At 37.4% G+C, this 11,641-nt stretch overlaps 1 protein-coding gene across 7 annotated transcripts in view; it reads right to left on the bottom strand.

The window, feature by feature from the left end:
- Positions 1-1,649: 1,649 nt before the first annotated feature.
- LOC109537752 (hexokinase type 2) overlaps positions 1,650-11,641 on the bottom strand; it is a 20,417-nt gene continuing 10,425 nt past the window's right edge. For 5 of the 7 annotated variants that reach the window (XM_019904630.2, XM_019904625.2, XM_019904627.2 and 2 more), the window contains exons 2-9: positions 9,015-9,177; positions 8,624-8,814; positions 6,768-6,932; positions 6,263-6,362; positions 3,242-3,434; positions 2,982-3,187; positions 2,696-2,922; positions 1,650-2,434 (exon numbers count right to left, since the gene is read on the bottom strand). In XM_019904630.2, coding sequence (XP_019760189.1) covers positions 2,339-2,434; positions 2,696-2,922; positions 2,982-3,187; positions 3,242-3,434; positions 6,263-6,362; positions 6,768-6,932; positions 8,624-8,814; positions 9,015-9,177 — 1,341 coding nt within the window. In that variant the 3' untranslated portion in view covers positions 1,650-2,338. Of the gene's footprint in view, positions 2,435-2,695; positions 2,923-2,981; positions 3,188-3,241; positions 3,435-5,942; positions 6,043-6,262; positions 6,363-6,767; positions 6,933-8,623; positions 8,815-9,014; positions 9,178-11,641 lie in introns of all 7 variants that reach the window. The other 2 variants (XM_019904626.2, XM_019904629.2) reach the window with 1 other exon arrangement.

Raw genomic sequence — 11,641 nt, 5'->3', positions numbered from 1 at the left:
GGTTAAATCAAGTCCCAACTACAATCAATGGGTGATAGATACGGACATCCTGCTGGCCAATAGGAGACAATTATTCGTTTATTTGCTTTCGGATTGGTCAGGACAAAGCAAAACAGTTTGCTACAAGAAGGCAGTGGCGTTCTTTGATATCTTATAGAAGAGTAGTAGATTTCAATGAGTAAAAAGTGATAGAAAACCGTTTTTCGACATGAAACACCACTAGGAAAAGTTGTTAGTTAAGGAATTATCTATGAAATGTGTATATTGGTGTAAACTATTTAATTCTCTAGATAATAAACAAACGAACGTTCGAATATCCATCGTTCGATTTTAGAACAAAATTGGAAACATGTGAAAAAGGCACGAAGAAATGTTTTCGAAATGCAAATATTTTATTTCCCAGTTTTACCACACCTCAAAATGACTCAGACGGAGAGCTTTATGCAGCAAAATGTGTTAAAACTCACGCTTTGCTAGTGAAACAATACCGCTTTTACTTGTGCGGATGGTAAGCGAAAAGCAATTTCTAGTTTCTTTATTGCCGACGTTTTGCAATGTTTAGTCATCCACAGGGCAGTCTAACATAAAATCGACCACACTCGAAACTTTATCCATCAAATCCGACGTCATTCCGCTAAAAACACCATGCATTTTCAAAAAAACATCACCAAACGCCAGTAAAGTCATTCATATTCATCACCCGTTAAACCTATTAAAGCACCAAAATTCCCAGTTAAATACCTACTGATCAACCTCATGAATAAATTGCAATCTTACACACAAGAGAGTTTTCGCTGGATTGTACGCACTTTTTGCAAAAAATATGATACCAGCGTGCTAGGAGACCTGGGCGGTGGAGTAGGTAAAGGCGGAGGAGGAGGCGGCTCTATAAGAGAAGCTGGAGGCTCCTTTGGTAAATGCGGTTTTCTAGAAGGTATAAGCTGTAAGTGCTAACATTTCAGGTAAGTTGGGAGCAGCTCGAGAAGAGGAGTATTTTCACAACCTGCAACAGCGACTGCTGATTGCGCTGAAGGAGAAATTAGACCAGGAGAACCAATTGCGATTGAACGAAATTGACCGCCACCAAAAGGCCATCAAAGACAATTCCAACTTAGCTCGGGAAATTCAGACAAAGCTTAAAAACTGTGCAACGCCTAAGTGAAGCTTGCACAATGTAAAGCAGCTCTTTTATCATTAAAAGATCCACACTGGGTAATTTTCCTTTAAAAACTTGTCCGCGTATGTGCCGTATCAGTTCCCCATGTCCAGCATGAACTTTTCGATATGCTTATCTGCTAAGGATTGAACTTACCCGAACAGTTCACAGACATCAAAAAATCTAAATGTGTTGTGGAATATTTTAACATTAAGGCGATTTTTCCAGCTTACACGAGGTAAAATCGCTACTATTAAAGTACATTGTTTGGCATCTATAATGCGGTCCAAAGTTTGCATGATTTTACGCTATAACCATTTCCATAAATTAACCGGTTGTAAATGGCTATTGTTGATTAAGGTGTGCAATTTAATGCGTTATCAGGAACTTTTTGTTATTACAATATCGTTTTTTGCAATTCGCTCGCCTTTGGATAGTTGGTAGTCACTCAAAACCCTAAAGGCAGGTAGGTAGGTGAAAACAAACAAAAAAATAATTATTAAATGTATTTGACAATAATAAAGTTTTTATAAAAAACCATTGCCTCTATTGGCGATATATTCAAAAATAAAGTAACGTATAGAGAATCTTAGAAGAAAATAATTTCAGTAAGTGCTTCAAAAGACGCAATGGCAGTCGGTCGTAGAAGTTCCTGATGAATCCTCCAGGCTTGATTAAAAATACATCGAATAAAAAACGCTCAGCAGAGAAATGAATAAATTTGCTTGAAATTAAACAGGAAATTAAACATCTACTAGCTACAACACTTCAACAATAAGTTACTTTTTGTCTAAATAAGTAATTATAAAAAATACTTCATTTAATTAAGTAAAACAATAAAATTCCATCTAACTAATCGAGTACTGTAGAGGTATTTGCAGTAAAGTAGCAGTACACTGGACCGTTCAGACAAGAATATTCAGGCGTTAAACCTTTCAAGGTGCGGCGGGCATTCTTTTCGGAACGTTTTCGACTCCAGAAGTAACACCGCACAACTATATAAGTAAATAACAGTCTCTAGGAACAAAAATGCGGGATTTCTTCTTAAATAGTACCAAACGAGTGGTGGCTCGACTCGGACCAGTCGAAACTTCAGCATTATCCTACACAGTTGTAATAAAATTATCGCATGGGCTATCTCTGGCTGCTTTTTAAGTATTTACAAGATGCTACGTTTTCTATTCATGTGGTGAGGGCCTTTTTCTTGTGGCGAGCCGCTACGGCCGCTACAAGCGCTGCTCCTCTTCCGGATCCATCTTCAGACAACATCAAATCAAACTGAAAAAAAAACAATCATCAATTCCTCTCAATTTTTAGTCTTTTCCAATTAAGCGCTCTATACAGGGTGAATCAGGGAAAAATGGAAATTTGCATCTTTACAGATAATACTTTTCGCATCTTGAAAAACCAAGACACCTTGCTGATGGTTTGTTTTAGAAATTGGCTTCTCAATCGCTCTAAATCACTTACATTTTAGAAATGTGCCATCCCTAAGACACTTCACTTGAAAAACCAAGACAAGTTAAAAAATGCACTTACCTCAATACTTGGATCGCACAATTCCCTGATTTTCTCCATCATCAAATTGCGGAAATGGGGATGGTAGCGGTAAACAGAGCCGTCTACTCCCACTGTGACTTTTTTCTCATCCATCTTGTGCAGAAGAGTGGTAATGGTGGCGGAAGCCAAATGGGCCGCCCTCCTGCTAATGCACTCGCATATGTACCGCACGTTCACGTAGTCTTGTTCAGTCGCATGCTTAAGCCCTGAAACAAGCACCAGAACTGACTGGCTGCGCCCTGAAGAGTACTTTAGTCGCTCTTACCTAGTTCTTCCAAGATCTGCTTTTGGTTGGTAAACAGTCCAGGTTCGTCGCTCTCAATTTCCGAAACGTACTTGGTGTAAAACCGCTTCCTCTCGAACAGCATGTCGGATCCTTTGCCGCCAAACAGCAGGCCTTCTTTGGTGAATTTCTCTAAAACTAATCTCACTAGCTCGCCCATGTACATCCCGGAGATCATTTTCTCTTGTCTGCAAACGAGGATTCGGGTCAGTTCAAATTGGCAGAATTGGCTAGTTGCTTACATCTGCTTGCCGGGATTTATGGAATTTCTGTCGACGTCCTTATCGTACTCAGAGCGAACGAAGTCCAGGCAACCATCGTCTCCAAAAGCGCCCATTTCCAGATTGATCATCACTTTTCCAGAACCGTTATCGACGTCGTCGAATAGTTCCGCGTTTTCCTGCCGTTCCACGTAACACCCATTGTTTCCAGTACCTAAATGAAAATTTCTTCTTGTGGTCATTTGCAATTCTATTACAAAAGCGGGAATTCAAGCGAGCCTTTTGCCTCAAAAACGGGGGGTTTGGTCGTCGTCGTCGCCTTCAAATCAATAGAAAGCGTGATGGATTTTCAACCCCCGATTTTTTTAGGCGACAATGCCAAACTGTTTAAATATACACTGTGTCCAATGTAAGAAGGGATACGAAGTTGGTCAAATGGGGCATAAGTTGAGCAATTAAAAGACTGGGGATTAATATGTATTTTGTTGCTTGAATGTTTGGTGAAAAAATCGAAATTTGCTTAATTCAATTCATTTTTGGGAGTGAAGATTAAAGCCCGAGTAGAACAGCCGGTACTTCGAAACTTTGCTGTTTCCTTTTCAAGAATCTATTTCACGCTGATTTGAAATTGCTGCAAGAAAATGTGTAGACTCTCAAGTTTTATTACTTCGCGACCATTGTTTGAAACTGATTTTTTAAATAACTTCTTTACGGCGTTTCGCTAGCACGAGTGGCTTCCATCTTCAGAGTGATTAAGCCCGTTTGATATTGAATACTGAGTGCGCTAAAACCCTAAAACTTTCTGTGGATGCGCCATTAAATACAATAAAAAGTACTCGACCTTGCCATGCGTCAATTAGCTTTTTATTATACGCTTTAATTGCCCTTTTCACGATTTAGTTTCAACCGATAAAAATACTGTAAACATTGGGAAATGTCGACTTAACTTTATTGTGTTTTTCGGAAACCGGCTATTTTTGGGCTGTGGACGAAAATATTTCTCTCTCGAAATCGATTTTTTTAGAATGTCATTTTCATAGAGCCAAAATTTGGGTTTTTGAGGCAAATTTGAGAAAATGCTTAAAGTATATTTTGAAGAACTGTCGTATGCATAAAAGCATTTTTCAATACTCCAAATGGCTTTGAAAATAAGGTGGTGATATGAGATGCGGCTAACGACCTATCAACTCTCCTAAGTCACTCTTTTATTCAAAAACTCCAAGTTTTTGCGGCAATTTCAGGAATTCCTCAAAGTACATTTTAAATCACTCTTTTAGCCGCAAAAGCGTTTTGAAATTTTCTAAGTGTCTTTAAAATTGCGGGTTTCAGACGAGATGCGCCTAGCGCCCTTTTCTAAGTCTAATCAACTTTTCTGCGTCTCAATTTTATTRGAAAATTCAAGTATTTGGGACAATTTTGAGAATTCCTCAAAGYACATTTTGAATCACTCWTTTARCMRCAAAAGCGYTTTKRAATTTTCTAARTRTCTTTAAAATTGCGGGTTTCAGACGAGATGCGCCTAGCGCCCTTTTCTAAGTCTAATCAACTTTTCTGCGTCTCAATTTTATTAGAAAATTCAAGTATTTGAGACAATTTTGAGAATTCCTCAAAGCACATTTTGAATCACTCTTTTAACAACAAAAGGGTTTTTGAATTTTCTAAATATCTTTAAAATTGCGGGTTTCATACGAGATGCGCCCAGCGCCCTTTTCTAAGCCTAGCCAACTTTTCTACGTCGATGTTGTACTCGAAAATTACAAGTTTTTGAGACTTTTTCGATATTCCCTCAAAGTGAATTTTATATCATTCTTTTCACCGCAAAAGCGTTTTTTTTATTTTTATAAATTTCTATAAAATTATGGGATTTATAAGAGATGCGCGTGCCCCTTTTTACGTCGCCGTTTTATTCGAAAATTCCAAGTTTTTGAAACTATTTTGAGATTTTCTCAAACCACATTTTAAAAAACCTAACTAAAAAATTATTTTTCAATTTTCGAAATGTCTTTAAGTTTAGGGGATTTACAAGAATTGCGCACTTATTAAGTCTAATCCACTTTTCTACTTTGCAGTTTTTTTAGAAAACCAACTATTTCGCGATTTGTTCAAAGCACATTTTAAATCACGTTTTTGCCGCAAAAGCAATTTTAAATTTCCCAAATGCCTTGAATGAAATTCAGAACAGATGCGCCTAATGGTTTGTTAAATTGCCGATTTATTTCCAAATTTCAACTTTTTGGGACAATTACAAAAATTCCTTAAAGCACATTTTAACACAATTTTCTTACACGAAAAAACACTTTTGAATTTCTAAATATCAGCTAAAGTATCAGTTTGATGCTTCAACGTTTTACTTTCCTGAAACCATCATCAACTTGGCTCTTTTAAAATACACTTCTGTTTTTTCACGGCCGCAAGGAAGTTTATGACGATTTCTTACGACCGAAACATCAAAGTAGAAACTGAGACTCTAGTTTCCTTTCAAAGAAGTTTTCCTGCATTCAACCGACTTCGTATTTTTTGGTCTTTCCAATATGCCCATCTTATCCTGGACGGTGTATAGACGCTCCATGCATGCAAGTTAGTTCTAAGCCACCCAGCAAGCATTAATTGAATAAATCAAGCTAAGCAACTGTTTCATTGGTTAAGCCATTTTAAAGAACTACTCTAGATGGTCAGCTCGACTAAATCCCAGTTACCCAACTACCATAACACAGCCACCTACCAACGATTAGTCCGATTCGACAGTCATGATTTTTCCATGCACAGGACATGAGAGTTCCGGTTGTATCATTCAAGATGGCACACACCTCGATATTTACGTCCTGAAAGAGAATGAAGCTCATGCAATATAAGGAAGCATCAGATCAGATGAGCCAAAAATAAAGTTTGCTGGTTTACCCCGGAATACCAAACATGCGGATCTAGAAAGAAAAGTTCCAACACCAAAAGACTACTGGTTTGAAACTCGTTACGATTTACGCCCCGTGCATTGCATGCTTAGATCGGATTCAAATGCCTGGACTGGCACTGTCCAGGACTTACCAATAATAATGCCAACTCTGCAATTTTTGTTCAACCAAGCGCACGACATTAGTGTGCCGGTAGAGTCGTTTAATACTGCCATGACGTCAATCGATACGTCCTGGAATATAAGTGATTGGTAACTATTTGGTGGGCGAAAAGTGTGGACACTGCCAAGCTATCTTCCCTCAATTAATGTCTATTTAAAGCGCGCTTGAACCAAGTCGAATTTGTGTATTTTCTACGTACACAGGCCAACCTTGAAGCATTCGACGCGAAATTGAAGTCACATGCGAATCGTTTCGCCAGTTTTCAGCTCAACTGGCGGTTATGTAAAACCGAGATCAAAAGAAATATCTAACGACGCATTTTGTTCAGGTGGACACACCTCTTCAAGAGTATCTTTAGATTGAAAATTTAATGCAGATTGCTTTCTACCCGCGCCTGGTGTGTCAGCGACAAGAAAGTCTGGAAGACTCCAGCAGTGTCCGTTAATCATTGAACGAAATTAGGGAAGCATGCTTACTCCTCTTCTATCGATAGCATCGTTCAGCATTTGCACCACATCGTTCCCAACAACATTGGAACAGTTGAAGCCTTTGGTCCATCTTTCCAGAATTCCCACTGTTAAACCTCGTTGGGACAGCGGAAAGCTGAAGGTGAATCCAAGCGGCAAAGTTTCATGTTGAACCTGAAATCCAAGGAAAAACCCTGTTAGAAATTGATCGTTTTGAATGTGTGTTTGCTACATTTTTTTTAAATTGGAATCAGTTGGAATGTTTGAGAGGTGAAAGTCTTTAGGGCGTTGGGCGCTTCTCAAATAACTCACAGGTTTTTGGAGATTTTATGAAATTGAAGCTCGGGGTTACGCATAAAAGGATTTTCTTTCAAATTGATCAAATTTTTCTAAAAAGTTCGGAATTTTTGAGGTAAAGGGTAGCTTAAGGAATTCGAGAGGGCCTTAAGCGCTTCTCAGGTAAATAGTGTGTTTTCTGGGGAATTGAAAAAATGTTTGGGCATATAGAGGATGTGCTTGAAGGATTGTAAAAATTTCCACAAAAACTGGGAATTTTCTATTGAAAACGCTACTTAAGAAAAGCATCAAACACATCTTTTATAACCAACGCGTTTTCAATGATATTTAAAAATTTGAAAAATGCTTTTGTGTATAAGCAAAAAATATTAGTGCTTTAATGCATTGTTGAAATTTTTCCAAAAACTTGGAATCAAGCAATTTTAAAAACATTTAGAAAATTTAAAAATCCTTTTGCTTGAGTTTTAAAATGTTTTCTAAAGGAAATCTTGAAAAGGTTTCAAAAATTTTCGAATGAAACAGCGGCGTAGAAAAAGGCACTAGGCGCATCTCCAATAAAACCCGTAATTTCAACGGCATTTAGAAAATTCAAAAACGCTTTTCTGGTTGAAAGAGTGATTTAAAATGTACTTTGAGGAATTCTCGTAATTGTCTCAAAAACTTGAATTTTCTAATAAAATTGAGACGCAGAAAAGTTGATTAGACTTAGAAAAGGGCGCTAGGCGCATCTCGTCTGAAACCCGCAATTTTAAAGAYAYTTAGAAAATTYMAAARCGCTTTTGYKGYTAAAWGAGTGATTCAAAATGTRCTTTGAGGAATTCTCAAAATTGTCCCAAATACTTGAATTTTCYAATAAAATTGAGACGCAGAAAAGTTGATTAGACTTAGAAAAGGGCGCTAGGCGCATCTCGTCTGAAACCCGCAATTTAAAAGACACTTAGAAAATTTCAAAGCGCTTTTGCGGCTAAATTTTAATTTAGCCGCAAAAGCCGATTTAAAATGTGCTTTGAGAAATTCCCGAAATTGCCTCAAAAACCTGGAGTTTTTGAATAAAAGAGTGACTTAGAAGAGTTGATCGGTCGTTAGCCGCATTTCATATCACCACTTTATTCTCAAAGCCATTTGGATAATAATAATAACTAATAAAACTGAGTCGGAGAAAAGTTGATTAGACTTAAAAAAGAGAATTAGGCGCATCTCGTATAAAACCCGTAATTTTAAAGACATTTGGAAAACTCAAAAACGCTTTTGTGGTTAAAAGAGTAATTTAAAATGTACTTTGAGCAATTTCCGAAATTTTCCCAAACACTTGGAATTTTTGAATAAAACTGCGACTTAAGGGAGTTGCTTGGTCGGAGGGCGCATCTCATATAACCACAGTATTTTCAAAGATATTTCAAATATTGAAAATTGCTTTTATGCATACAAGAGTCCTTTAAAATGTGTTTTAAGCATTTGCTCAAAATCGCCTCAAAACCCCAAAATTTTGCTTAGTGGAAATGACTAAAAAAATATTCTTAAATTTTTTTCATCTGCAATTATTGGAAGATTTCCGTCGATAAACTAACCTGTTCCTCCTTGACGAAAATTGCTAAGCACTCAGCAATGTGATCGAACAATTGTTCGCCCGATCCAAGCATGATATGTTCGGGAATGGCAAAAATTTTCGACTTCATTTCGAAGTGTTCACCGCTCAGCTCGATCAAAAGCACTCGGAAATTAGTGCCGCCCAGATCCAAAGCCAAAAACTTGCCGGTTTCTGAAAAACACAATAAAACAACTGTTAAGGTCGACATTTCCCAATGTTTACGGTATTTTTATCGGGTGAAACCAAGCCGTGAAAAGGGCAATTAAAGCGTCTAATAAAAGGCTAATTAGCGCGTGGCAAGGTCGATTACTTTTTATTGCATGCAATGGCGCATCTAAAAAAAATCGAAGAAAATCGATTTTGGGTCTTACCAGTTCCATCGGGTAAGTCCTGGACGTAAGTTGGGAAGCATTTGACGATGGAATCGGCATGTGTGGCCTTTCCCAAGCCTCGCTTGATGTTATCCAGGAAAATGGCCCCAATTTTTCTTAGAGTGTCGTTGTCATAGATCAACTCGCGGCATTTTTCTCTGATCTGAAACAGAAACAATTATCTAGTAATACTAGTAATACTGGCGCACCCAGTACTCGGCAATTCCGCGTATATTTAACATTAAAAAATCAGTTGAATATTGGAACCCGTTTGGTTTGGCAAATTAGAGGTCACGTTTTCGAATAGTGGTGCTAATTATTAAATATTTAAGCTCCTGGTCCAATGACATGTGATTTACAGCACACCCAAATACACTTGAAAAGCACATTTCCGCTTTTCAAAAATCAGCGAGATTATCTTGATCACGCAGCTTGAACAGAACGCAATTTGCTTAGAAGACTACGTGGTTTAAATCATGCAAAGATTGACAAAATCAATTTTCAAAGCCATTTAATTAGCACAAGATCGCAAATCAAGTTCAGTGACAATTGCATTTGAAGCCGCATGAACACAACACGAAGACGAAAAAAGCAGAAAACGTGCCGAGACGAAGGCACAATAACTAGCCAATGGTTTAATAAGCAACTTCATGTTTTGATCCCATCGGAATACTTGAAATTCCAATTACTCCAGGGCAGAAAACGTTCAACGGCTGCAGATATGCAAACAGCTACGTTTACATTGGTAACTGTGTTACTTGAGAGCAATAATATTGCGTAAAATACCTACATTTTTGCATATACCTAGACAAATTTGGGTCACCCTGTAAAGAGAAAATTTGCATTTTTCTTGGGAATAAAACCGGAAAAATAAAAGCGAATTCCTGTGAATTGTACGGTAGCATTTGAGCGACATTCCACTGCGTCTTCATTACTAATACTCGACTAAACAATTAACGCGTAATTTATTTATTATTTATACAGAGTGGAGCACATTTTCGCAATTCAATGTGGCTGATTATTTGCAGAACTGGTGCCTTATTGACGATTAAAAATGTCTACATTCATATTTTATTATTTGGCTTCTAATCCGTTGCCGGTTTGTCCCTGCCCATCCACTTGTCTGCGGATTAGTACGTTATGCGGACTTTCCACTCAGGCTGTTTAATCCATTTAATTATTGATACGAGGAAACCTTGGGAAATATCTTGATTAAACTTGCGTTTTATGGTGACAAGATTTTCTACGTTTTGTGTAGTTTTTCAAATGCGTCTTCCAAAGTCTTTATACCCATATATATACATATATTTTATTTGAGTGTCGGTCAGTGCTTTTTGGCCAAATGTTCCAAATATTTATGAATTTGAGTAAGTGATTGTGTGGAAATTTTAACGATAGTGATGACTTGGAAACACATTGGAAATTCCATTTAGTTGATAAAAGATAAACTGCCACAAATTGAATGAATCACTACAATTTCAGCAACTTTGAAGATCATAAAAGTGCCCACATCGTGCACGACTGAATCCGAAATACGCAATAAAATAAATGTTATATAATTAGATTGATATTTTAAAACATTGCGCGATATTTTCGGAACATTTACGCTTCCAGGCGCCACTAGGTAAAAGGAAAATTTACCGATTTTTGACCGATGAAATGGGCTCAAGGTTGTGGTTTTATTGCCTTCAGTTATTGTACCAAGTAATTTGTCGAAAATAAATTATAAAGATACTGAGCTTCCTTAACCGCTGCTGTGCTGCAGAGCTCCTTTAAGGAAAAAGGCTTTACCCTGAGTGGCCCGTACTTTGCTTGTATTTTCAAGCAATAAATGACAGAAAACCGCCAATGAATTGCGAATCACGCAAGGAAAGTCGCTTTCTCTAAGCAATAGACCACAAAACATTTTTTTTGAAGGTTTATAATATACAAAAATATATAAAAACTGCTGATAACTTTTTCAAAACCGCTCATACACGTCGAGAATTAGTATTTTTAAATGAAAATTAAATTTTATATATATTATACAGAGTGCAGGGGCAGATCCAGTTTTAAATTCAGGGGGGGGGGTTATGTAGAAAAAATACAGTCTTCTGTTGTCTATGAAATTAGAAAAATTATCGTCGTTTTGTGCACGGTGGCGCAAGATTATTGCAAAATTTCATGTTTTTCGTCCCGTTTTTGCTCATTTCTCGGAAGCAAAATGTGCAAAAATGCTCATTTTTACATCATCCGAAAGAGAACTTAATGGCCCTTTAAGAAAGTGAACCATCGATCACGAAATGTTGCGCTTTTCTCAAAAAAAGCTTGAATTCAAGAAGTTTTAGATTTGCGTGGTTTTTTTTGAGTTGCAAAATCCACTTGAACATGACGCTGCTTTTTTCGAAGTTTCTCAAGACCCATTTGAGCCACAGAATTCGTTTTGGCATCGTTGGATAGAAAATTGAAAAGTCGATTCAGTCGTAACAACGTTAGTGAGGAAATTCGAGTGGTTTTGACCCAGCAAGCGAAATTTTAATATCAGTCACTTAGGTGCAAGATTATGCCAAAATTTCATGTTTTCCGTCCCGTTTTTGCTCATATCTCGGAGGCAAAATGAGCAAGAACGCTCATTTGTACATCATTCT

Source organism: Dendroctonus ponderosae, unplaced genomic scaffold (genome assembly GCF_020466585.1).
Source record: "Dendroctonus ponderosae isolate FM_Combo_2020 unplaced genomic scaffold, Dpon_F_20191213v2 Dpon_F_20191213_7, whole genome shotgun sequence".
Taxonomy (NCBI): Eukaryota; Metazoa; Arthropoda; class Insecta; order Coleoptera; family Curculionidae; genus Dendroctonus; species Dendroctonus ponderosae.
This window is presented reverse-complemented; position numbering and strand designations above follow the sequence as displayed.